We start from the raw sequence: 26812 nt of genomic DNA, 5'->3' as shown, positions 1-26812 counted from the left end.
CTCCGCCCTGTCGATGGATGCATCTGCAGGAGGCCAGCATTTTGTAAGCAGAGGACACCAGATAGTGACAGACTGGGAGGGTCTTGGGGGACTCCCTGGAGATGGGCCATTAGCCCCTGATCAGTGAGCCTTACCGGATGAACCTGTTCCCACCAGCTATGATTTAACTATAGTCATTAGATGCCCTCAGGATGGTCACCAGATCGGGCCTTAACCTCCACAGTAAACCTCAAGGAGGCAGAAAGCTCTGCTGATAATAGGGTGCTCGAGTCCCCCCACAACGGCCTTGGACGTCCAGACAGGGAAGGGGCGGGGCCCATGTCTAACCTTCTTGTCCTTCTCGGAGCCGTCGGTGAGCAGCACCCCCTTGGCCTGCATGTGCCTGTAGAGCACTCGCTGTAGTGCAGACATGTCACACTTGATGACATATTCCACCTGTGGGGGACACACATCACCAGTCTGTTAGGGGGAGACTCCCTGAGACTAACACCCAGCCTGGGCCCATCTCTGGTCTCGGAGCCTCTCAGAGGCACCATCCTGGACCCCAGGACGTGTGCTCGGAAGAAGCCCCCATGGCCAGAGAGCAAGGGGAGACGGGCTATGGTAGGTGCAGTGGGACAGAAAAATGTAGAGGGGATGTCCTGGGCCTGAAGGGGCAACTTGGCTACCTTCCCAAAGCTCCTCTACAGCCCACTGGGAACCAAAGGGCAAGTACTGCATGCCCGATGGGGGGAGGGGAGGGTGTCCTGGGAGGGTAGCCGGGGGACTGGGACCACAAGCCAGAGCCATCCTGTGGTGTGAGGGGGCCCACGAGCAGCCCACAGCTGCTAAGCACTGCCGGATGTGGGCGGATGGGACCCGCCCAGGCATCGGGTCCACAGACAAGACGGGGGCTTCCCCACTCTAAGCCACACCTGCCTCCATGTTACAGAGCCAGTGCGTGTGAACGGCCATCCTCATGTCACATGGACACGACAAAGCTGAAGCAAGACCAGGGCCACGAGAGAAACACCCTGGACCACTGGAGCGCCACCGGACTGGGCCCACTCTGGGAAAGCCCTGGTGCGACACCGCACCAAGGCTTCGTCCACTCCCAACGATCTATTACCTTCTCAGGCAACTGGGCTTCGACTTCTTTCTTAAGCCGCCGGAGCAGAAAGGGCCGCAGCACTTTGTGGAGACGACGGATGATGAGAATCGTCTCCTCCTCGTTCAGGTCCACCTAGCACCCCCGTGAGACAAGCAAACCAAGATTATCTCCAAAGGAAGGAGGGGGGATGCAGAGAGCGGTAGGCAGGGTCATCCAGAGTCACCTGGTCCTCGGTTTCAGACTGCCGAATGCTTTAGGGGGCTTGGTGGGGCACCGTCTTTCTTTAAACAACTTCAGGGACCTGGGACCTTCCACAGAATTCTTAGGGTATAGAAACCAAGGCTCCAGGGAACCACACCCCACAGGCCTCATGGAAAGAACCACACAGGATAGTTGGTTGTTTCCTCAAGAGTAATATAAACTCATGGGTCTGGAAACCTGCCAACACATTCAAACAAAAGGTGGAGAACACCACGTTTATAAACCGTTGGTGTGAAATGGGTGGTCCTCATGGAGGGCTGTCACTGGGAGCCCCAAATCCTCTCATTTCAGCCTGGCAGGGACAGAGGGAAAGAAACTCTGCTCTCCCAAGGTGTCTGATACTCTGCTAAGAAGCTAAACTTTTAAAAATTAAAGAGTCAAACAGACCACACTTAAACTTATCCCTCTGGGTCCTGTGATCATCTCTCAGTAGAGCTTTAGAACTTTTGCTAAACTTGAAAATACACAAAACCAGAACATTTGCTTAGGATGAGGATCCTGGAAGTCTGAACACTGGGGAGCTGCTCTCTGGAGACTCTTGGAAAAACCACAGTTTCTCCTTCAGAAGGGCTTCTGTCTCCATGGGCGCCAAGGAGAGGGTGTCTCGCGGATGACGGTAAGATGGCCCCGGCTGGCCTGGGCCGGACACAGCGGCAGCTCCGGGCAGCCCAGCCACCGTAGGCAGTGACGCTCACCAACCCCCAGCCTCTGCAACTGTGCCCAGTTTCTCACTCACAGGTTCCAGCCACTCAGCCTCCTTTAACAGAAAACACGACCTGCCCACAACCCCCACCCCCAAACCCCAACAGCACAGGAGGCTCACAATGGGAGCCAGCTTGGGGACTTCATCCGGCAGATAAAGACCTGGCCCCCGACGGCAGTGCCGTAGTCTGGTTTGTAGGCTGGCGACACCACCCACGGCCATACAGACATCAAGAGCCACTGGTCACAGCACTCTTTAAAAACAAAATACATAGACTCTGACCACGTTGCTCCTTTGAAACTGGCTGAGCCTCCTGCTGCCCTTAGGGTGAAATCTGAACTCTCTATAGGGACCGACAGGACCCTGAGGAGCTCCAGCTGTGCCCTGCCAGCCGCACAGCTGCCACAGGGCCAGATTCCTTGCCCTCCCTGGACCTGAGGCACCGGGTCAGGGAAGCCCCAAGAGACTCCCCAGAGTTCACTCTCTTGATTTCTGCCCGTCAGTCTCGGTGCAAAGGCAGCTTGCTCAGTGAAGCCTTCAGCCCCAGGCCCTCAGCGTACACCAGAGAGAAGCCAGCGGAGCCTGGCACTTTCCATTCGGGAACAGTACCTCTACGGATGGCCCACAACCATGGCTCCCCTCTCTGCCCTACCGCCGGCACGCAGCCAGCCACGCGCACAGACCTTTTCTCCGGTCATGGCGAAGGGCGCGTTGAACCACTGCTCGAAGGTGCTGCAGCTCTTGAAGATGGTGGGCAGCAGGAAGTTGAGGAGCGCCCAGAGCTCGGGGAGCTTGTTCTGCAGCGGTGTGCCCGTCAGCAGCAGGCGGCGGGGGGCCACGTAGTGAGTGTTGAGGACCTGTGTCAGCTTGCAATGGTGGTTCTTCATTCGGTGGCCTTCATCAACGATCATGTACTTCCAACGGATCTGTGGGCCCAAGAGCAAGCAGTCAGGGGAGGGGCAGCAGCGGGGCTGCCCCCACTTGAGCTAGACTCTCCCTACCACTAGGCAAGTCTCCAGATGGACCAGCATATTCGGGTGAAGAACTTGAGCATGACGAGGTCCCCGGACAAAAGGGACCGTCTCACCAGGTGACAGTCACACAACAGCGCCTCTATGAAGCGTGGGGTGCAGACAGGCACACCGGAGACATGCCCCTAATCTACTGTTGGGTGAACAAGCTGCACAACAGTACTCTGGTTCCCCCCAAATTATGTATGTTTAAACATAGCACAGAAAGGGGCGCCTGGGTGGCACAGCGGTTAAGCGTCTGCCTTCGGCTCAGGGCGTGATCCTGGCGTTCTGGGATTGAGCCCCACATCAGGCTCCTCCGCTATGAGCCTGCTTCTTCCTCTCCCACTCCCCCTGCTTGTGTTCCCTCTCTCGCTGGCTGTCTCTATCTCTGTCAAATAAATAAATAAAATCTTAAAAAAAAAACATAGCACAGAAAAATCCTCCAAAAAATGCCCCCCTCACTGATTAGAGAGGGCCCTGCGTAGGGGGTCTACAGGGAATGTGGCTCAGAAATGGGTACATTTTCCAAGCATCAGGCTGTGCCTCTAAAAATAGGAGTGGCATAGGTAAGTTCGGACAGTGAGCCCTGAAGGGCTGGGGCCGTGCCCAGAGCCTGCCGGTGGCTACGCGACTGACAGACACCGGCTAGACGTGGATCCTCATGGTAGGTGAGAGTCTGCAGGCGGGAGCCCCAGGTCTGAATCGTGCTTTAAGTCTGCAGAACCCCATGATGAGCCTCAGAACTGCTCTCTGCCTCAGCTTCCACCGCCTGGGGGCACAGTGAGGCCTGAGTGAGGCGGTGCGTGTCAGGCGCCCAGAGTGAAAAGGCAGAGCTGACCAGGGCAAGGGCAAGGCGGCCATCTCCCATGACGAGTCTCCGTTGCTTGGCCTTGACATTCATTAATGACGCTGTCAGATAAGGATTTTCAGAGCCTAGTTCTTGGGCTTGGGATGGGCCAGGCTTTGCCCTAAGTGAGACGGGTATATCTGCACCACAAGCCCGAGGGGAAGAGCCTGCTCACTAGACCCCAGCTCCCTGGGCCTCTGTTCCCTTATGTGTAAGCTGGGAGATGGACAGGAAGCACCCCAAGTCATTACAATAACCGAGCCCCTAGAGGTGACTTGTGAACACATCCAGCCCTGGGTCAAAAAACCACTGCTCGACCTTCTCTCTACTGGATGGGTAGTGGTCAGAACAGAGGCATCACCTTTAGCCTTCAAACTGGGAAAATGGCCTTTTTGCAGGCAAGGAACCAGGCTTATTTTAAATCTGGGTCAAGGCATGGTCTCAGTGATTTACTGATGGTCAGACTTCACAACTATGCCTGCTGAGAGGCTCCTAGGCCTGTACAAGCCCCACCAAATGCGTGCCAGCCTAGCAGCCCAAGGCCAATACAAAGGGCCTCAAAGTCTCAGCCCTGAATGCTGAAATCATACCTGCTTTGCGGGATGGTGTCCTGAGGGCTGTGGTGGGGGTGGTACAGCTAGCAGGGAAGGAGGGTCGAGGCCATGAGAGTCAGGCAGAGACAAGACTGGCCTCACCATAACCCTGGCAGGCACAACAAAGGTAGGGCTGGCAGGTCGGGGGACACCGAATGTGATGAAGCTCTTTGGGCAGAAGCTCTGAGGAGCTGGTCTGCGTGACATACACAGGATAACCCTGGATCATGTGTTCACTGACACCACGTGACCACGGGGGTTTGGTGTGTTTTACACAAGGACATGCTACCTTCGCAAGGATGTGCTTATCCTTAATGATGTACTCGTAAGTCGTCAGCAAGACGTTGAACTTGCCACTTCGGAGCTGGGGGACGAAAGCACGTCTGGCTGCTGGAGAACCCTGTGAGGGAGAGAACGCATGCACGGCTCAGCCCTAGGGCCACGGTGGCTGCTGTGGAAAGGCGCTAGGCAAGGCTGCTGGGCCTGTCCTCCAACCCTGACATGCAGAGTGGCAACTGCAGGCAGAGGAGAAAGGCATGCGGGCCATGGGCAGCCAGGGGCCTCTGGGAAGCTTGCTGTCTGCCCTATACCTGCCCTGGTCTCTGTGGCCAGTCAGCTCCCTCCTCATCCCAGGGCTCCTCTCAGGCCTCCTAGCCGGAAACCAGGGCCGCTGCCTCAAGGCTTCCCATGTGAGTGTGGCCCAGCTGACCACTCCCTGATGTAGCTCCAGCTTCTCCCCAGTTAGCAAACCTGCCCCATCCCTCCCCAGTTCCAAACTCCTGACCCATGTGACCAGGGCCCCAGGGTATAAACCTGGTGCTTTCTCCAGGCTCATATTCCAGGCTGACTGAACTTCACTGAGTCCCATAAGCTCTTGCCGGCAGAACTATTCTCAGCTCCTTAAAGGTACCAAGTTCTCCCTGCACACACTATTCCCGGTGTCAGGACCCCCTCCTCCCCATCATGTGGCAGAGAGCCTCACAGCACAGGGACACACAACCTGGCTGCATGACGGCTGCCCACTCTGCCTCAGTTTCCCCACTAAGATAACAGGCACAATTAGTTTCTACCTCATGGGGTAAATCGATCTAGATATGGCCCACAAGTCCCATGTCCCGTAGATCACAGGCATACTCGTTAAGGCATCCTACATGAATGGGTTTTAACCAAAGCTCAGGTGACAATAATGAAATCTTCCAGTGAAAGCACTGATGGCACCAGATTCCACGAACTGAGTCCATGGCATCATTTACAAAAGCAGCATTACTCGGAAATAAATAAATGACCCAAACCCTGCATCAACAGCATGATCCCACGAGTACAACACAGGAAAACGTGCACATATACGTCACACCACTCATGCAAGTGGACTTCCCTCTTCGCTCATCTGTACGCCCCACTCCTACTCTGACCTCACGCACGTCCATCCCTTCAGGCTGTGACCTACCTTGTAGGACACCTTCACCACAGAGGGGGCCCACTTGTCAAATTCATATGCCCAGTTTGACAGCGTGCTGATGGAAACAAGGAAGGGATAGTCAGGTTCTTATTCGTTCATCAATAGCTCCTGTCTATGCCGATGTCCACTGAGGCACGAGGCCGATGTGGCTGTGACGCTCAGAGCTGGCCAAGTAACCGACCGTCTGGGGGAAGGAGGGGGTCATGCCCAGGTGAGAGGACCAGGGACACACAGAGATGTGGCGGCAGGTACAGGGGCAGCTACTGCTAGGGTGGCAGGAACTAGGCAGCTGTAGAAGGCCAGATCCAGGAGCTGAACCTGAGAGACCAGTCCTGTCACTGCTGTGGGGTCCCAGGCCCCTCTGAGAACACGCCATGCGCTGCAGGCCTGCTGCCAGGAAACCCGCAGATTCACAGTGCCTCAGTTTAGGCTCAGAGCCGTGCTGGGGGTATGCTGGGGAGATCAGGGGACACTGTAGGCTCTCTGTGCCACCTCGAAATGAAAATGGCCAGCCACTGCAGGCTCCGGCCTGGTAAGAGACAATGGAGATGGTGAAGGCGTGCTGGCCTCGGGCGGAGGGCTGGAGGACTGGGTGCAGAGCAGGAGAGTAGACTCTCATCTGCTCCTCCGTGGGACGAGCAAGGCCAGGAAGAGCAGGGACAGAGAAATGGGCAGGGAGCAGGCGTGGGGGCGGGTGGAAGGTAGATGAGGAGAAATAATTCACCTGGGACAAGAGACGCAGCCTCAGGTGAGGGTGATGACAAGTCCAAGTTCCCAAGGGGTGAGTTCCCTAAGAAATACTGGAATACTCTGTTTTCGCTAAGACAGGGATCTTACTCAAAAAGCCTAGTCTGGGTAGTTTATAAAGACAGGACTCAAAGGCCGAGTGGCAGAGACTGCTTGTGGCTCACCCAGCTCCCTGCTGCAAGAAGACCCACTGAGGGTGATGCTGTCTTCACCTTAAGCCCCTAGCTCCCAGGCTCCTCAGCAGCCAAGCCAACCAGCTGGACGCAGTTAGAGCCAATGAGATGAAGCTCAAGTTGCTGGGGTGAAAGTGGGGGAAAGCTCTCAAAGGAGCATGGAGAGAGGGGAGAACCAGCTCTTCTTTGCCCTGTCCACCAACCTGGGAACCCAGATGAAATGATGGAGGCAGTGCAGCCATCCTGCAACCATGAGGTAAGAACATTAAGGCAGAAATCATACATTAAGGGCAAATGAGCAGAAAACTCTAGAAGCTTGGACCCTAGCATCTTGGAGCCACTGGGCCTGCCTCAGATGAGGCATTATTGAGGGTCAGCAAGATTGCCCTGGTATAGTCACTGAAGTCCGGACTCTATTGTATGGAGCAAAGGCAGACAGGGCACCAAGAAAGAAGCCGAGGGCCAAAACATGAGGCGTGGGCAACATCTGTAGTAGGAGGGGAGAAGAGCCAAGAGAGTCGGGGGCAGGGGAGACTGAGAAGCCAGGCTGGGATACAGAGTCTAGTGGGAGGCAGGACAAGCAAACTCATGGTGAACAGCTGTTCGTCTCAACAGATGAATGGGACAGCTGGATGCTTGACGTCTAAAACTGCTCCCTTGGGCAAAACGAGCTCTTCTGGCCGGGAGGAGATGTCATCTGATGGACCAGACCCTTGTCTGGGTGGGACATGGGTGTAAAAAGCCTGAAGATAAACACACGGAAGCTGACTTACATCATCTTGGAAAAAGGTATTTTGATTGGAAACTGTGCCAAGAGACAAAAAGAACTGAATCCAAACACTGTACTCTAATTGGCAAAGTGGTTTCACATGGATTAACTATTTGGAAAGTGCCGTACACGTATACGCAGCCATTCACGTACACTGTGAATGAAAAAATAAGAAGGAAGAGCTAGAAGGAGCTCTGTGGTTCTGAAACACAGCTGTTGGCCATGACTAGACACAAATCACATTAAACACATACAATTATTTCCTAGTGCTGTCCGCTGACAGGGCCTGCCAGTAAGGACGCTTCAGAAGCGAGGGGCACCCCTAGCACCCAGCTCTTGGTTTCTAATACAGTTCTCTAAGAACAGAGACCAGAGCTTCTTAGAGAAATGGCTGATTCTAGGCCTCAGATAGCAAATGTAAAAGTGAAGCGGGGGCATCTTTGGGTGTCGAAATACAACTAGGTGTCTCAAAACCCCACAACAATGGGGCCATGTCAAAGGGACAGAGCAGTCAACTAAAAGCTCCCCATGGCTAACGCTGGGATGATTCGAGAACAAGATACACTAGTATTGGTGTACAGACCAAAGTATAAAATAAGTACCCATGAGTCTACGCTGATATAAATGATTAAATACATTAACAAATGGGGAGAAGAAATATATCTTCTGCCCAGAAGAATTCCAAAGAATTTATAGAGCTATTTGCCCCTCAAGGAGGTAGAGCTTAATTGCCCTAATTACATGGGCGCTGAGCTTAGGGACTGTTCCAGAATACAGTATATGGAAGGGGAAGAAAGACTAACTTCACAGGGCAGACACCTGATGAGCAGGAACTCAACCATGTGATCAAGGTCAATATCACAAGGGACAAAGCACACTGACAGTAACGGCCCCCGAAATGATGTCATGACAGGGGCCCTTCAGCCCTGTGCTCTTTGGCCCCCACGCCCACCATCCTGTCCAAGCAGGAGAAAATTACCAGACAAACACAGACTGAGGGACATCCTACGAAACACCTGACTTGTCCTCCTTAAAAATGCCAAGATCAACAAAAACATGGAAAGCAAGGAGCGCTCGCAGACCACAGAGGGCGAAGGCTACAGGAAGACTGAATGCAGTGTGGGATCCTGGAACAGCAGTATGGGATCCTGGAAAGGCAATGGGATGTCAGGAGAAAAGTAGTGAATGCTGAATCAAGTCTGGAGGTTAGTTAACAGTGATGTGCCCGCTGGTTCCTGGGTTGTGACAAATGTACCAGTCATATGAGATGTTATCAACAGGGGAATTGGGGGAGGGCACACAGAGCCCTCGAGAGTATCTCTGCAACTTTTCGGTAAAGCTAAAACTATTCTAAAGCAAACACAATACAATGACCAGGACGTGGAACCAGGAAATGGGAAACCAACCTGAAGGGTCTGCCCAGACCAAATCTGGAACAACTTAAGTAACAAAATAATGAATGTGTCCATTCTGCCACTTTCAGATAGAGTTACATAAATAAATTAATACATGGAAAAGGCACAGTTCTTCCTTAGAGTGGATCTCCCACACATTCAGGAGGAGCGATGGAAAGAAAGCCACCATCGGCCCTTCCCACAGGGGAAGGGGTCCCAAGCCAGACTCATCTGATGGATGTGGAAATCTCTTGGGAGAGTATGATGAGAAATGGGACCTTACCGCGGTCTCTAAGTGCCTCGCCATCAGGAACTTACGAATTACAAAGGAAAACTCCTAAGATTATGTGGGGAAACTGGCACGCATCACCTAAAGGAGACCAGTTGTCTTTATAACTGTCTGGGAGTTAGGAAAGATTTGGGAAGCTAAAAAAAAGGAACATGGGAAATCTTTATTCTATTTTTGTAATTGTTTGTAAGTGAAATAATTTCAAAAAGAAAAGTTACAAACAAAACCCCTACGCTGTAGGACAGCATGCTGGAATGAACTATTCTGGGGGAGATGAAGTCAAACATCACACTCAAGCAGAGGGGCGCAGGAGCTAAAAAGGGGTTACTCCAGTCACTGGTGGGCCAGAAGACAGCGCATGGGCAAGTGCAGCACAAAGCTGAGAAGCTGGGTCTGACTACGAGGGAGGAGGCGGCAAGGCCATCTGTCCTCAGGCTGGGACCTTCTGTTGCACTGTGCGAACAGTTCTCTCTTCATGCGGATCTGTTCCTAGCAGGGCAGCCAAGTTTACAGGACCATGAAGGAGGGAAGGCAGAAGGAAGAAATAAACTTCTCCAAGTAAACTCCGGGAGAGTTCTGGGACCCTCCAGCATGGCTGTATGGCCTCTGGTGGCCTGGCCGTCTTAAAAGCAGGAGGCCATCTTATTTCCTGTGGGATCAGGGTATGAGCACTCAGCTTCCTGTTCTCCCCCTGGACAGCTGATTTGAAGATGAAGTGGTCAATGCTGAGTGCTGGCCAAAGGTGGTGGTGGTGGGTTCCCATCCAGGGCTAGGCCAAGTGTAGACTACAGATACACCAGGATAGACCATACCCCAGGCCTGTGATTGGTTTCATGCACAACATGAAACCCGAGCTGGGTCCATGAGAGCCAGCCCTAGAACTTCTAGAAAAACTCTGGGGCGGGTGAACCATATTGTGGCAGTGCTGAGCTAAGAAGAGGGCTGCCTGCCGGAAGGAGGTGGCCAGGAGTGCCACGAGGTGGTGAGTGAGAGCCTCTTCAGGACTCGGTAGGAGGACCCAGATCCTATCACACTAAGCGTTGGGGTTGCCAGGGCCAGGCTGGGACGTGGACCGGAGGGCTCAGTGCCCCAGGGAGAAACAGTTATGGACATTTCCTCAAACAGCTCAGCTCCACTCTGCTAGCGGGAGCTTGTCTGGCTCCTGCGACACCTTGTGTAGAATCTGCTGGTTAGGGGACATGAAGGGGACCTCAAGGTCATCTTGTGAGAGCTGCCCCAACAGGGATGATGGGTGGGCACTCCCTCACCCACCCTTCTCCTATCCTGCCCCTTGAAACCAGAGGCAGGATACCGGGGGCTGAGTTGTGTCCCCCCAAGCCCCCTCAGAATGGGACTGTATTTGGAGATGGTGTCTTTAAAGAGCTAATGAGGTGAACCCGAGCAGCAGGGCCTCCCTGCTGTACAATCCAGACCCACCTAGGGGTGAGAGCACTTACGAGAGAGGTACTATGATGAGAAAGGGTCCGTTGATCCGCTTGTGCTCCATGAGGTACGTGATGAGAGCGATGGTCTGGATGGTTTTCCCCAGGCCCATCTCGTCAGCCAGGATGCCATTCAGGTTGTTGTTGTACAGGGACACCAGCCACTCCAAGCCTTTGATCTGCAAGGAGAGAGGCGAGCGGTCAGGACTGAAGCCCAAGTCCGTACGAGAGCATTCCCTGCACTGCAGAGACTCAGCACAGCCAGGCACGAGGTCAGCCCAGCCACGAACCACCTGTGGCCACCAGGAGTTTAAGTATTTTGCTTTCTATCAGTCCACTCCTTGGTTTCTTGGCCTCGTCCTCAGCAATCCCTCCTGAGGGCTGCTGTGCTGGTGATAGGTCTATAAAATCTCTTTTTCTGGTATACTTTCAAACAGCTGAGTTTCTACCGGAAGGGCCACCGGGAAGCAGGGCTGCTGACATTTAACTGCCACACACGGCAGGGCTCCAGGGACCACGTGCTGAGCACCTGTGCACCCAGGCTGGGCCCCATCCTGGCTTGGCCACTCCTGAGTTGTGTGATTTTGAGGAATCGCTGCACTTCCCTGTTCCTCCTTGTCCCCCACCCCCATCAAATGCAGAGATGGAAGCACCTACTAAATAGGGTAGTTGAGAAGCAAGTGGGTAGCGGCCTCCCATCCAGCCTGGCATGCATTAAGCAACCAGGAGATCCTCCCCTCCTGGAGGCGAAGCTAACAGGTCAGGCCGCTGCTTCCCACATGGGGAGACAGAGGTTCAGAGGGGAAGAGCGTGTGTCCCAAAAGAAAGATTGGAATATGGTTTCAGCAGCCACCCACCACCGGGGAACCTCGAGACTGCTGTGTGCATGCGTCCCCTCCAACCTTACCTGGTACTGTTTGAGGACACCATTCACCATAAGCGCCGACTGCTTATCCACTCTCTCAGTGACAGCATGGGCCACGGCGTAATAGGATTGCAGGCCCCGAGCAAGGGCCTGGGACACGCCGTACTCGTCATCCACGTCTTGCTTGGCGTTCCTGGGGGTCATATGGAAGCACCGTGTAAGGACGCCAATTCCTATCTGTGACAATGTGCTTCTGACGCAAGCCTCTGACAAGCAGCCCTTTCTGCCAATGACCTGAGCCATAAACTAAGCCCAAGTGTAGCCAGAAAGTCTGTGGGTGAGCCAGGCCGCAAATACTAATCCAAGGGGGCCCACGACTGGACGCGTGGGTCCTGACCCCGCCCTGCCACAAAAGGAATCAGGTCACTGCCACATCATAAGAAGGGTGCTTCTTTCCGCCAGAGGCTGGTCCTATAGCCCACCGTTCCTACTGGGCACTCATGGGCCTAAAGGGAAAATGCACACAGCACAGCCTCACACAAAAAAAACCAGAATCATTTACATTGCGGCTGTTTCATGATCCAATTTGGAATTTTTAAAAGTGACTTTAAACTATCGATGTTTTGGGGCCGTCTGGGTGGCTCAGTCAGGTAGGCATCTGCCTTTGGCTCGGGTCATGATCCCAGGGTCCTGGGACTGAGCCCCGCATCAGGCTCCCTGCTCAGTGGGGAGTCTGCTTCTCTCCTTCCCTGCTTGTGCTTTTGTTCTCGTTCTCGCTCTCCCTAATAAATAAATAAATTTTAAAAAATTTAAAAAACTAAACTATGTTTTATTAATGTGACAGATACAGGTGATCCAACTCCTGTGTCATATTGTTTTATGCTGTGCTGTGGAGTCTTTCTATCTTCTTAAGCATCTTTCGGTGAGTTTAGTGGGGTTCTCCCCATTTCTCTGATGATTTCCAAGAACAGCATGCTTGCTCTAGGGTTGCTTTCGTATCTATAGTGTGTACAACTCTCAGTCCTCTATTTTTTTTCAAGAGTATCCATTAACTTCATACCATAAGCAATGATGAAATTAGTATGTTAGCTGTACTTGTGATTACAAGAGCAAAAGATGAGAAATAATGTGAATGCCCGCCACTAGGGACAGGCTCACACAGGCCAGCGTAACACACAATGCCAAGGAGGCAACACTCTGCGTGGAGACAGCATCACCTCTGAGAGAGAATTTTCAGTGAAAAAAGCCAGGGGCAGAAAAGTGTGCTGGATACACGTGTACAAGTAAAAAAGAAAAATATATATACGTTTTGCTTGTTGAGGCATGAAATATCTCTGAAGATGCTGGAAATAGTTCCTTCCAGGGAGGGACTGGGGTCGGGAGCCCAGGGAACAAGAATGAGGCGGCTTTTGTTGTACACCCAACTATCTCTCAAGCACAAGATGAACCATGTGAATGGAGGGAATATTCAATGCCTACGAAAATCAGTGAAATCTGAAGTAAACCGATTTGGTCTGTCTGCAGTCCCAGAATGTCTGCTGGCTGGACAGGGGTGCGTGCCATCCACAGGGAGGCTGGGATCCTAACAGTCCTGCTGGTGCCACCCAGAAGGAAGCTGGCAGAGCAGGAGGCCGTGGAGAAATGCCTTACTCAATGATGTGCCGGGCGTCCACCTCGGAGACATCATCGCTGTCTGGATCTGGAATCTTCTTCTTTTCCTCAACGGGCAGGTTGGGAGGCTGTGCTGGCTGCGGCTGCTCCTCCTCCTCCTCCTACCAAAACACAAGCCTGTGTGACCTCGGGCGACCCCACAGGGACAGGCACAGGGCTCCAAAGGGGAGAACACACTTCTGGAATCAAGTGCGGTTTTCGTGCCCTCTTACTATCCCAGGAATGTGTCATGCCTCTTCTCTTACTCAGTTTATGATTTTTTAGTCTTCCAAGCACAGAGCACAGACACTTCTTTTTAAAGCTATCTCAGGGTATTGTCTTCTTTTTACTGATAGTAGATGCCTCATGCACCGTGCCTCCCTCCATCACAAAATACATACTACCACGCTTATTCCTTGCCCAACCAACTCAAAGCAATTTTTCATTTGATTCTCTTAGATTTTCTAAGTATTAAACATTTTATAGCCAATTTTCAGTATTTCTTGCTATTGATTTACTTCTGGCTTTATCAACAAGGCTAAAACATCCACATTATGTCAAATAACACTGGTGGGAAAAGCCATCCTAGTTTACTGCGAGGTTTTCTATCAACCTGAAATTAGATTTAAGTGTTGTTCTTCACTAAAGGGATTTTTCAGCCTTTACTGAGCAGATGATAAAGGGATTTTGTGTGACATATTGCTGAAACACACACGAATGCATTTCTTAATGTTAAACCATTCTTGTATTCCTGGGTAAATCATACAAAGTGCCAAAAGGGTGGTTATCTTTATGTATAGTGGGATTGCTACAAAACTAAAAGGTATCTGGAATTAATCTACTAAATGATTCCGAAAAAATCCCGTGGAATACTCCCTGGAGCACACGAAATGATTTTATAAATCATCCGGAATAATGAACAGGTGATCACAGCACAAACATTCTGGGGGAAAAAAATTGTAATTGGTACAGACTTATGCTAGCTGGTATTATATTACCATGTCTGGAATTAAAATAGGTATAGGACTTCTGGCCAAGTCTGAGTGAGGAAGTCCACAAACTCACGAAAAAAAACCGTCTTTTTGAAGCTGGAAAAAATAGGCAAAAGCAACCATTTGAGAGCTTAGGAGCTGAGTAGCATTAATGCTTGAAAAACTCCTGAACCATGGGTAGGAAGAGTGGGAGATGGTAGCATTCTTCTTGGGACTGCTTCCATCTCTCTTTACCCCCAGCTCCATCCTGAAGGTTCCGCCAGGACAGCCAGGCCAAGAGCACTGGCAGCTGAGGCTGATGGGGACTCAGTCACTTTGCAGCAGGGGGCAAGGCCCATACCAGCCAGTGGCACTGTTGTTATATAAGTGAGGTTCTCAGTTTTGATTGGTTTGGAAGGCAAGTTACTGGCTAAGCCTGTGACCATGTGCAGAGAGAAATGAAAAAGGGCCTCACAAAAAGCAAAAGCCAGGGTGGACCTGAAAATGGCCTGAACTTGGAATGTGTTCCTTTATACACACTGATCCGCCACAGACAGAAGCTTTATTGGCTCAAGATGTCTGAGCACAATCACTGCCCAATCATTGGATGGCTACTAAGTTACAAAGAAACATGGCCTCTTCCTAGAAAGCCAGGATTAAAAATGAAAATGAGAATAAAACCAAAAAATAAACTGAGCAGAGACATCAAAGGTAGCCCACAGCCCTGGGGAAAGAATTCCACAGATTCAGCCCAAGTACGTTACTAAACAGACAAACGCCACCACCAAAACCCAGGAGTGGGAGTGGGAGTCAGAATCCAGCGTAGTTAGGAAAATGGGCTTCCACTAAACATTACAAGACGCGCAGAAAGGGAAAGTGTGATGGACATTCAGGAAAAAAGCAACTGGATCTCTGTTCCCAGATGTTAGCATATAATCTTCGAAGCAACTATTGTTATAAATATGTTTAAAGAACCAAGGAAAACTATCTTTAAAACACAATAAACCAACAAATAGAGGATCTCAACAGAAGGCAGCAAGGATAAACTCCCCAAATTTGATGAAAAGCAAGAAACTACGCAGCCAAGAAGCTGAACAAACACTAAGGAGAATAAATACAGAGTTCACAATCTGCTAAAAAAAAGCCAAAGACAACAAAATCCTGAGAGCAAGAAAGAGAAAAATGAATCATGAAGTACAGAAGAGCACCAATACAATTAGTGGCTAAATTCTCATTCAGGACGGAGACCATAAAGTAGTGGAATAACACATTCACAAGGAAAAAGGCTGTCACCAGAGAAATCTGTGCCCAACTAAACTTTCCTTCAAAGTCAAAGCTACAAAAGTACAATCCCAGATTTACCAAGGCTGAGAGAATTTGTTGCTAACGGATAGTAACTCAAGCGCCAAGAGCATTAGAAATGGTAACTACATGGATCAATATAAAAGGCTCTATAAATCCATTTTCCTTACTTGTCCTCTACTGACTTTAGACCAAATCATGCGATGACAGGAGGTATGGGTCAGAAGACCGCTTTGTAGGGTTTATAGCTTATGTAAGTACAATATACAGGTGTACGTATACGTAATGTACATATATGTATATATCCAACACAAAGGAAAGGTAGCGAATATAACTAGAGTAAAGCATAATTTCTGTATTTTTCCATAATGGAGTTAGTATTAATCTGAAGTATACTGTGATAAATAAAAATGCATACTGTAATCCTTAGAGCAACTACAAAGCAAACAATTAAAAAGGTACAGTAACAATGAAAACTTACAGAATAAAGTGGTACAGTAAAAAATATTTAACACGAAAGCAGTGAAGAAGGATTAGAAGAAGAAAAAAAGACATGAGACAAAAGAAATAGCCAAATGGTAAATATAAATAAACAGAGTCATATCAATAATTACATTAAATGTGAACAGTCTAAAATGCAATCAAGAGGCAGGCACTGTCATACTAGATTTAAAAAGCAAGATCTAGCTATCTATCTGCTCTTTCAGATTCAAACGAACAGATAGGTTTTAAGTAAAAGAATGGAAAAATATATACCACGCAAAGAAACCGTAACTGTAAGAAAGCTGGAGGGACTATACAAACACCAGACAAAACAGACTTTAAAACAAAAATTACTAGGGGCGTGTGGGTGGCTCAGTCGCTTAAGCGTCTGCCTTCGGCTCAGGTCATGATTTCAGGGTCCTGGGATCGAGTCCCACATCAGGCTCCCTGCTCAAGAGGGAGTCTGCTTCTCCCTCTCCCTCTGCCTCTCCCCCAGCTCATTCTCTCTCTCTCATAAGTAAATAAAATCTTAAAAAAAATTACTAGAGACAGGGGCGGATATTTAATCATGATAAAATATCAAATACATCAGGAAAATATTAACAACTAAGTATATAAAAATACATGAAGCAAAATCTGACAGAATTTGAAGGAGAAAACAGACAATTCAACAAAAATAGTTAGAGATTTTACTACTTCCTTCTCAACAGTACTAAACAAAATCAGAAGGGATATATACGACCTGAACAACACTATCCACCAACTCAACTTAACTATCTTATACAGAACACTAACCCAAAGAATGCAGAACATGTGAACAGGAAATATTCCCCGGGATCCTGAGCCAGAAAAATGAGTCTCGATAAATTAAAAAGAATTAAAATCATACAAAGTAATCTTCTCATACCATGAGAAAATTAAATTAGAAATCAAAAACAGGAGCGCCTGGGTGGCTCAGTTGTTGAGCATCTGCCTTCAGCTCAGGGAGTGATCCCGGTGTGCTGGGATCAAGCCCTGCATCGGGCTCCTCTGCTGGGAACCTGCTTCTTCCTCTCCCACTCCCCCTGCTTGTGTTCCCTCTCTCGCTGGCTGTCTCTGTCTCTGTCTCTGTCAAATAAATAAAATCTTAAAAAAGAAAAAAAGAAAATCAAAAACAGAAAAAAAATCTAGGGAATTTTCAAATGCTTAAAATTTAACAAGCTTTAAATGACCTGATGGTAAAAAAAACCGCAAACCAACCCAAAACACAAGGAATATTAGAAAATATTTTGAACTGAATGAAAACAGAAACAACACATAAAAATTTACAGGCACAGGGCGCCAGGTGGCTCAGTCAGGCAAGCATCCGACTCTTGATTTCGGCTCAGGTCATGATCTTGGGATTGAGCCCCCCCGCCCCCCGCCCCGTCAGGCTCCATGCTCAGCGTGGAGACTGCTTGTCCCTCTCCTTCTGCTTCCGCCCACCCTGGCTCTCTCTCTCTCTATCTCTCTCTCAAATTACAGGCTTGCAGTTTGAGCAGTGCTTAAAGGGAAATTTATAGCTCTAAACAAGTATACCAGGAAAAAAAGGTCTCGAATGAATAACCTAAGCTTAGACTGACTACCAAAAAATGAAAGAAAAATTACTGAATTACCAAAATGAGCAATTAAACAGATATCATTCCCAACCCCACAGAAATATAAGGAAATACTATAAGTAACTTTATGTCAACAAATACCTAAGATGAAACAGACAAACTCTTAGAAAGTTACAAATTACTAAAACTGAGTCAAGGAGAAATGAAAAAATTTGGAAAAAAAATCTTTAATGGTTAATTGAATTAGTAAATAAAAATCTTCACACAAAGAAAAGGCAAGGCCCATATGGTTTCACTGGTGAATTCTACTAAATATATTAAGATTTTTTTTTTTTTTTTTTTAAGATTTTATTTCTTGAGAGAGAAAGAGAGAGAGCACAGAGGGAGTGGAAGAAGCAGACCCCTGTTGAGCAGAGAGCCCGATACAGGGTTCAATCCCAGGACCCTGCGATCATGACCTGAGCCAAAGGCTGATGCTTAACCAACTAACTACCCAGATGGCCCCCCCCCCATATATTATGATTAATACCATCCCTTCAAAAACTCTTCCAGGAAGTACAGGAGAGGGAACACATTTTCCAATCCATTCTGTGAGGCCAATGTTAACCACATCAAAGCCAGACAAAGATGTCACAAGAAAACTACAGACTAGTATCTCAAGAATATAGACCCAAAGTCATCAACAGAACATCAGCAACACTGCAATATACAGAAAAGATAATACAACAGGACAAAGTAGGCTTATCCTAGGAACGCAAGGTTTAGTTTAATATCCAAAAATTAATTTATATAATAAATTGTATTAATGGATAAAAGACAAAACCAGACAACCAACTTAATAGACAAAAAATATGAGACAAAATAGAAGAGAATTTACTCAATTTGATAAAGAGCATCTACGAAAAACCTACAGCTAACACCAAACAGTAGTGACAGACTAAATGCATTACCAGAAGAGTGGGAACAAGGCAAGGATGTCTGCTCTCAACACTTCTGTTCAACGCTGTACTGGAGGATCCAGCCAATGGAATACAGCAAGAAAAAAGAAATTAAAGGCACAAAAATGGGAAAGGAAGAAGTAAAGTTGCCATTATTTACTAAACACAACGTGATCCTGTATGTGAAAATCCTAAAGAATCTACAAAAACCAAAAACCAAAACCAAACTATCAGAACAAAGAGTATGAGTTCAACAAGTTCATATATACATACAAGACCAGCATTTTTCAAAACCAATATAAGAAGCTGCATTTTCATGTAATAGCAATAAAGTATTCAAAAATACAATTAAGAAATCAATTATAGGGGTGCCTGGGTGGCTCAGATGGTTATCAGGTCACGATCTTCAGGTCCTGGGATTGAGCCCCAAGTTGGGCTCCCAGCTCAGTGGGGAGTCTGCTTCTCCCTCTCCCTGGCTCTCTCCCTGCTTGTACTCTCTCTCTCAAATGAATAAGTAAAATCTTAAAAAAAAAATTTTTAAATCAATTCTATTCATAATAGCATCAAAAGAAATATTTAAAAATAAAAAAACTGTAAACTGAAAACCACAAAACAGGGGCGCCTGGGTGGCACAGCGGTTAAGCGTCTGCCTTCGGCTCAGGGTGTGATCCTGGCGTTATGGGATCAAGCCCCACATCAGGCTCCTCCGCTATGAGCCTGCTTCTTCCTCTCCCACTCCCCCTGCTCGTGTTCCCTCTCTCGCTGGCTGTCTCTATCTCTGTCAAATAAATAAATAAAATTAAAAAAAAAAAAAGAAAGAAAAGAAAACCACAAAACACTGCTAAGAGAAATCAATGATGATAAAAATAAATGGAGACATTTCATGAGTATGAATTAAAAAACTAAATATTGTTGAGGTGTGATTCTCCCCACATCAATCTACAGATTAAACGGAATTCCAACAAGCATTTTCATAATAACTGATGAGCTGACCCTAAAATTTACATAGGAACACAGAGGATCTAGAACAGACAATGAAAGCCACAAAATTGGAAGAGTAACATTATCTAATTTCAAAACTTACTATAAATTACAATAATCAAGATAAAGTGCTTGTGGCACAAAGACAGACATGAAGATTAACAGAACAGAAATGAGAGGCAGAAACAAACCCTTACATTTATGGTCAACTGATTTCCTACAAAAGTGCCAAGACTACCTGAAGGAGGAAAGAGTGGTCTTTTCATCAAATGGTGCTGGATAAAGTGGATACCCATATGCCAAAAAAAAAAACTTATACCTGTATCTCAGACCACAGCAATCAACTCAACTATGACTTTTAACGTAAGAGCTTCAATTACAAAACTCTAAAAGAAAACAGAAGAAAAATCTAAGTGACTTCAAAGAGTTCTTAGATATAACCCCAAAAGCACAATGCATAAGCAAAAGATTTGATAAACTAGATTTCATTAAAATTTAAACATTTGCATTTCAAAAAAAAAAAACCACCGAGGAAAAAAACAAAAGGCAAACTGACTAGAAGATACTGCAAGTTATGTATTTGATCAGGGACATGTCCCAAGAATATAAAAAGAGTTTTACAACTCAGTGATGAGATGACAAACAACCTAATTCATAATTGGCAAAAAATTTGAAAAGACATTCACCGAAGATACATGAATGGTGCATAAGCATGAAAAAATGCTCAACATTATTAGTTACTAGGAAAATGCAAAGTAAAGCCACAACGAGATACTACTATCCAGCCACTAAGATGGATGTAATCAAAAGGACAGATAACACCAAGTGTGGGCAAGGATACGGAGAAACTGGAACCCATGAAATAGTACAACCACTTTAAAAAACGGTTTGGCAGTTTCTTAAAAAGGCAAACATAAACTTACCATATCACCCAGCAATTCCACTCCTAGGTATCTACCCAAGAGAAATGAAAACATATGTCCGCACAAAGACATGTATGGGAATGTTCACAGCAACATTATTCAAACAGCAAAAAATGGAAACAACACAAATGCTCCTCAGCTGGTGAATGGATAAACAAAGCATGCGACACCACACGATGGAACAGGACTCAGGGATAAACAGGAATGATCTCTTGATAAGCAAACCACATGGATGAACACGCTATCTGAAAGAAGCCAGGCACAAAACACTATGTGTTATAGGACTCCATTTATAAGAAATATCCAGAAAAGGCACATCTACAGACAGAAAGCAGATCATTGGTTTCCTGGAGCTGGAGGAAGGAGTCAGAACAAACTGTAAACCAGCAGGAGGGAGAACCGTGGGATTACAGAACAATCTAAAATTGGTGGCAATGATTGCACAAGTCTATAAATTCACTAAAAATCACCGAATCATACACTTCCTGTGGGTGCATTTTATGGTATTTAAATTATACCTCTACAGAGCTATTAAAAAATTACAACAAAATCTTACTGGAGGATCATTACAATCAATGTTAAAGGAACCTGAACAGGTGGCCCGAAAATGACCCCACTGGCTATAAAAACTGAATACATCATTTAAAAAAAGGTCAGAGGCCAATGGGATGGGAGGACTAAACTGTATGCCAGTTCACTTAGTACTCCTCGGAGGGGGACAAGGTAGGGCTCTGCCCCACGGCCTACACCAAGTAAAATTCCAGATGACCTGAAATGGTAATAAGGAGGAAAGTAAAATCAGGACAAACCAAAAGAAAGATTATAGGTGAACACTGTGCTGACTTCAGGTGGGGGAAAATACACGAAGAGCACTTAAAAAATCAGTTAAAAACCACTTATAACTGATCAGAAACGGGCCAATGACGCAAAAGCATTCATAGAAGTAATCAAAATGGTTAGTTAATACTTGACACTCTAGCAAACTGAAAGGGGAGTGACAGAAAAGACCCATGTGGATGCTAAGGATGGAGACACGGCCTTCCAAGTCTGCTCCCCGCGGGATCCTTCCCAAGGAGGCACTCGAGAAGAGAGAGAGCAACGTGCCTCTTCAGTACAGCTTTGTCAACCAAGGAAATAGCACCGTAACGTGGCACCGTAAATGATTCAGAGTTTACACAACAAATGCAACTACTCATGTTTCCAAAGAACAGATTATAATGGGCAGGCATGTACATGCTCTAATGATCGCAACTTCACACTGATCTTTCTGGACAGGAGGGCTTCAAATTTTGAGCACTTGAAAGATGGCTCGTAGAGCTGAGGATGGTCAGTTTTAAATTCTATTTACTTTGATTAATTTAAGACTGAGGAATCACATGTGGCTAGAGACTACCATACTGGACAGTGCAGCTCTAAAGCATCAAATTTCAGCCAGGACTGGGGGCCTCGGCTGCCCCATGCCTGTTTCCTGCCCCATACAACACCCACCCAAAGCAGGAGAGGATCACAGTGCAAAGGGGTGACGAGGGCCCAAGACGTGGAAGTTACCACACTGAGAGCCACAGCAGCCAGGAAATGGGACTCTTACCTCCTCCTCTTCTTCTGAGCCACTTTCTTCACTATCAGATCTTGGAGCTACTTCATATCTAGAAAAAATTATCGTGTTTTAATACACACTTTGCCAGAACCCACAGGATTCACCTTCCTTAGCGAACTGGCCTGCTTCTAAATGAAAGCAAAATCACCCCCAAATGCTAGAGCCCCTGGAATGAGGCCAACTCACCCCGGGTTCATCTCAAGCCAGGCCTCTAGCTGCCCTGCTTTCGGGGCATCGGTGCCCGTGAGGATCTTCCCGCTCTCCACGTGGATCACTTTCACTGGCAGGTCGCTCATTTGGCTGGTCTCATCCAGAGGCTGAAAAACAGTCACATGTGTAACTTGAGGTTCTGTGGTTTCCATACCTCAGGCTTCTGCTAACTATGGCCAACTTGGGACGTGCTCTCCCAACTCCTTGCCCAGAAAAAGGCACAAAATGTGGCCAGTGGCCATGAAAATGGGTTAATGATATAAAAAAGGCTTAATGACATATTAATAATCTTGTAATAATATACGATCCATCAATGACAATTGTTTCTTTGAGGTATTTCATTTCCAAACAGGTAATATAATTCCAACTTCACAAGAGCACAGTGGGGACCCTCCCCTGACCCCATCTGACAGTTTCCCTCCATACGTGTCTACCAGTGTTTCTCACGCAGCCTTGTAGATCTCCTTCGTGCATAAGAAACAAGGACTGTGCTCTCCCTGTTTATACACAAATGACTATATTATGCACACTCTTTTGGCCTTTGGTTTTTTTCCCATTGATACCACATTTGTAGACTTCCTCAAAGGTCCTCTTTTTTCTGTGGAACAGCTACCTAGAGTATTTGAAAAGCAAAACAACTAACTTTCTCTTAGCAAATATGGAATTCCTCAATTTCTCATTCAGAGATGCCAATGTTGGAAGAACGTTCCCCTCTCCATTAGCGCCCTCAAATTTCCTGGAGAAAACCTCTAGGATGAGGATGAAGTTTTTGGTTTAAACATTTGTTTGCACCTTCCAGGAACTTCTACGCCCCTCTTGTCCCCCCAAGGTGCCACACTCACCGTCAACATCGCCCACACAGTACAGATTAGTTCCCATGCAACCAGACAACCCACCCTCAAAGTTGCCCACCATGGAAGGTGATGGCAATCACATGTTACACGAACAGGCTCTGCAGACGGCCTCCACCCCAATCGGTGACTTTCACCCCCAAGTGCTCCATGGGGTGGCTAACAGTGCCAAAGCTGGCACTTCCCCCCACCCCAAATTCTGATTCAACTGCTCTGGGTCTTTTTGAAAAGCTCCCAGGCAATTTCAGAGGTGCCAAGGTTGAAAAGTGCTGGCTGAGATCAAGCACAGTTCACAGCCACCCAGAGTGATGCTTCTGTCTATTACTCAACAGGAGGAGCAGCCACAGTGATTACCCAACAGGATTCCCTGAACTGCGCTTTGCCGCCACAGGACTTTTCCCTTGAATGCCCCAAATGGCCTTATAAAGGTTTTCTACTGTAGCAAAACAACAGCCCACATTCTTAAAAATTCAACATAACATTTAAAATAAAATCTCATAGGGCGCCTGGCTGGCTCAGTTGGCAGAGCATGCGACTCTCAATCTGAGGGTTACGAGTTCAAGCCCCACACTGGGCATGGAGCCCACTTAGAAGATAAATAAATAATAAAATAAAATCTCATGAAGTAAATACGTATTTGAGTTAATCACTAGTCTTTCACTTTAAGAATCTGGCCTCCAGGAAAAAGTATGTATCTGCTATGGGCTGAACTGTGTGACCCCCCCCCCAAATTCAAATGCTGAAGCCCCAAGTTGCCAATGTGGCTATATGTGGAGATAGGGCCTTTGGGGGATAATGAGGGTTAGCTGAGGTCACAAGGGTGGGGCCCTCGGGAAGGGACAGTGCCCCAGTAAGAGAGAGCGAAGCTTGCTATCTCTCCTGTCATATGGGGACCCTGCAAGAAGGCAGCCATCCACATGCCAGAAAGAGAGCCCTCACCAGGAACTGACTTTGCTGCACTTTGATCTCGGATTTATAGCTTCTAGAACTGTAAGAACATATTTCTTTGGTTATTGAAGCCACCCCAGTCATGTCGTTTTGTTACGGCAGGCCACGCCGACTGGGGGAGAGCATGGAAAGGTAATGTACAAGGAGGCTCGTGACAACAATGGGTGCAATGGGAGAAAGGGAACAACGGCAACAGCCACCAGGAAGGGAGGGGCAAGCGGTGGCGCATCAGAGCCCAGCAGTGCAGGATCTTCGTCGCGGCTACAAATGCAAAGCAACCTAAATGACTATCTGTCTACATGCTGAACGAGATTCCAGCACATCGACACCATACAATTAAAACAGAATTAATGGCCTGGTTTGGAAAGTGGCCCAAGATATTCTGCTGAATGGAGAGTCTAGCTTTGTCTAGATCGCCCCAAATGGCCTTAAAACAATGTAAAAAGGATGTAGGCAAAAAGATTCCTAGATGCTTGTTCAACACGAGCGCTTGCGAGAGAGCAGGTGCCACGGGGGCTTTTGCTTTTCATCATACCATTTAAATATTTTCTGTAAGAAATACTACATTTTAGTGACACTGAAAGAATAAGGTAAGTGTGTGTGAGCTAACGTGGGAAGATGTCAGAGATACAATGAGAGGCTGGAAAAAGAAAACCATCTGGTGGCACATACACAGAAAAGGCCCCAGAGCAAACACCCCAACGGTTATTCACAGTTTTCCTCTGGGAGGTGGGAGTGAGGAGGGGGCGGGGGAGGTGGGAAAGGAAACACCACTTATTTACACCTCCCCCTTTTATACATCTTTCCTCCAAATGAGTGTATTGAGTGAGAACGGTGGCTTTCAGGAGGCGGGTAAGGGATGTGGTAGGGAAAAACGGTGCGTGGAGACAGCAAGCCCTCTCTGAGTGGGCCACTTCGTAAGGTTCTGACTTTTAGAACCAGACTAGTAAAGTTTCACATATTAAATACATAAATGAAAGGGGCACCTGGGTGGCTCAGTCGATTAAGCGTCTGCCTTCAGCTCAGGTCATGATCCCAGCGTCCTGGGATTGAGCCCCGCATCGGGGGGGGGGGGGTCCCTGCTCAGTGGGGAGCCTGCTTCTCCCTGTCCCTCTGTCCCCTGGCTCGTGCTATCTCAAATAAATAAAATCTTTAAAAAAAAAAACACACATCAACAATGAGTAAATAAATAAAACCTACAAGGATGGGGGGAACCACACTAATGAGGGCACAGGGGAGAACTAATCTAAGTTAACTTTTAAATGTAATATTCGGAGCACATTCATTTCAGGCTGAATAACTCCAAATACCAACTAAACTCTAGCTAGGAGGCTTCTTTTGCAGAGTAGTACAAGTTAACAATTTGGAATGTATTTCCCAGAATTTATTTTCTAGGATTGGGCAAAAAAGGAAATATACCATGGCTAATGGGAGCCAGGTTTCAGGCTATTATAATAAGGATAAAAAGAGAACAGAAATAGCCCTATGGTATTACATTAGGCACAGAGATATCCATGTCAAGATAAGATTTCGTACATACAGAACAGCAATGCAAATGTGTATGCGTACATACACCTATTTCTTGTTTGCCAAGAGGGCCTAGAAGCAATGACACCCCGAATCAACAATCCCATCTAAAGAGAGATCTTGGTGGCCACCTGGCTGGCTCAGGGAGTACAGCATGCAACTCTCGATCTCGGGGTCTCGAGTTTAAGCCCCATGCTGGGTGTAGAACTTGCTTACTTACTTATCTTACTTACTTATTAAATAAAGAGAAAGACAGAGAGAAAAAGAGAGAAAGATCTTGGTTTCTAAATATTCGTTGGGAAACCAGAAGATGAGTTTGGGCCACTTCAGTGTGCAAGAGGTAAGGAAACCCTCAAAGGACACATGGGCAAATTGGAAGGGGCTCTTACTGGCCCAAACTGGAATAACTTGAACACCAAAATAATGACCGTAAAGGATTAACTAAATGAGAATCCTGTGAGTTAGTACTAGGGATTGGCAAACGATGTACCATGGAAAGAAGAGGAAAGAAGAGAGAAAGCTTTTCCTTCCTGCAGAAAGTCATCTAAAAAATGCAGAAGAAATCATGGGGGAGGGGAAGGGAGGGTGAAGGGGGGGGCTCACCATTTTGTAACCATCACGGCAAAACTGATACAGGCAGAGACTAATTAAACAAATGAAGAAACCAGTGGGTGGAAGTTACAGGAGATAAAACACGTTTAAAGAGCCTTGAGCATCTCTCCACAAGGTACTTAATAATTACAAAAGGAAAAAATAGTAACTTTTCATCAGAGATGCCTTGGCAAACACCAAGGGATCACGGTCAACATCACCAGTGACTGAAGCCATCTCCGCCATGCACTCCCGATGTGACTGACGCATGGAGAAGAACACAGCGTCACTCTGGGGTCTTCCTGCCAAGAACACATAACCTGAATCTAACCACAAGGAAACGGCAAGCCAAACCCAAATGAAAGGCCCCTGTGGGAAATACTTGGCTTGTGCTCTTCAGGAATGCCAAGGCCAGAAAAGGCTCAGACGAAGCTAGGAGCTATTCAGGATCAAAGGACTAGAATCACCGCCACTGAATGCCACCCATGGCCACGGAGTTGCTGTGAAGGACACCAGAGGGGCAGCTGGCCAAACCTTAATAAGCACTGTGGACGAGATCATGGTATTATCACAGCCATGTCTGTTTCTGCTTGTTGATCACTGTACAGTTACGGAAAA

At 47.4% G+C, this 26812-nt stretch overlaps 1 protein-coding gene across 8 annotated transcripts in view; it reads right to left on the bottom strand.

Annotated features, from left to right (window-relative positions):
* SMARCA4 (SWI/SNF related, matrix associated, actin dependent regulator of chromatin, subfamily a, member 4) overlaps window positions 1-26812 on the bottom strand; it is an 87259-nt gene that overhangs the window by 32316 nt on the left and 28131 nt on the right. For all 8 annotated transcript variants that reach the window (XM_057311527.1, XM_057311529.1, XM_057311526.1 and 5 more), the window contains 10 exons: window positions 22254-22384; window positions 22059-22116; window positions 13296-13417; window positions 11688-11838; window positions 10796-10959; window positions 5955-6021; window positions 4797-4907; window positions 2738-2980; window positions 1109-1222; window positions 328-435 (listed from right to left, as the gene is read on the bottom strand). In XM_057311527.1, the coding sequence (XP_057167510.1) occupies window positions 328-435; window positions 1109-1222; window positions 2738-2980; window positions 4797-4907; window positions 5955-6021; window positions 10796-10959; window positions 11688-11838; window positions 13296-13417; window positions 22059-22116; window positions 22254-22384 (1269 nt within the window). The remainder of the gene's footprint in view (window positions 1-327; window positions 436-1108; window positions 1223-2737; window positions 2981-4796; window positions 4908-5954; window positions 6022-10795; window positions 10960-11687; window positions 11839-13295; window positions 13418-22058; window positions 22117-22253; window positions 22385-26812) is intronic.

Source organism: Ursus arctos, unplaced genomic scaffold (genome assembly GCF_023065955.2).
Source record: "Ursus arctos isolate Adak ecotype North America unplaced genomic scaffold, UrsArc2.0 scaffold_14, whole genome shotgun sequence".
Classification (NCBI taxonomy): domain Eukaryota; kingdom Metazoa; phylum Chordata; class Mammalia; order Carnivora; family Ursidae; genus Ursus; species Ursus arctos.
The sequence above is the reverse complement of the archived record's forward strand: the minus strand, read 5'-3'. Positions and strand labels throughout refer to the sequence as shown.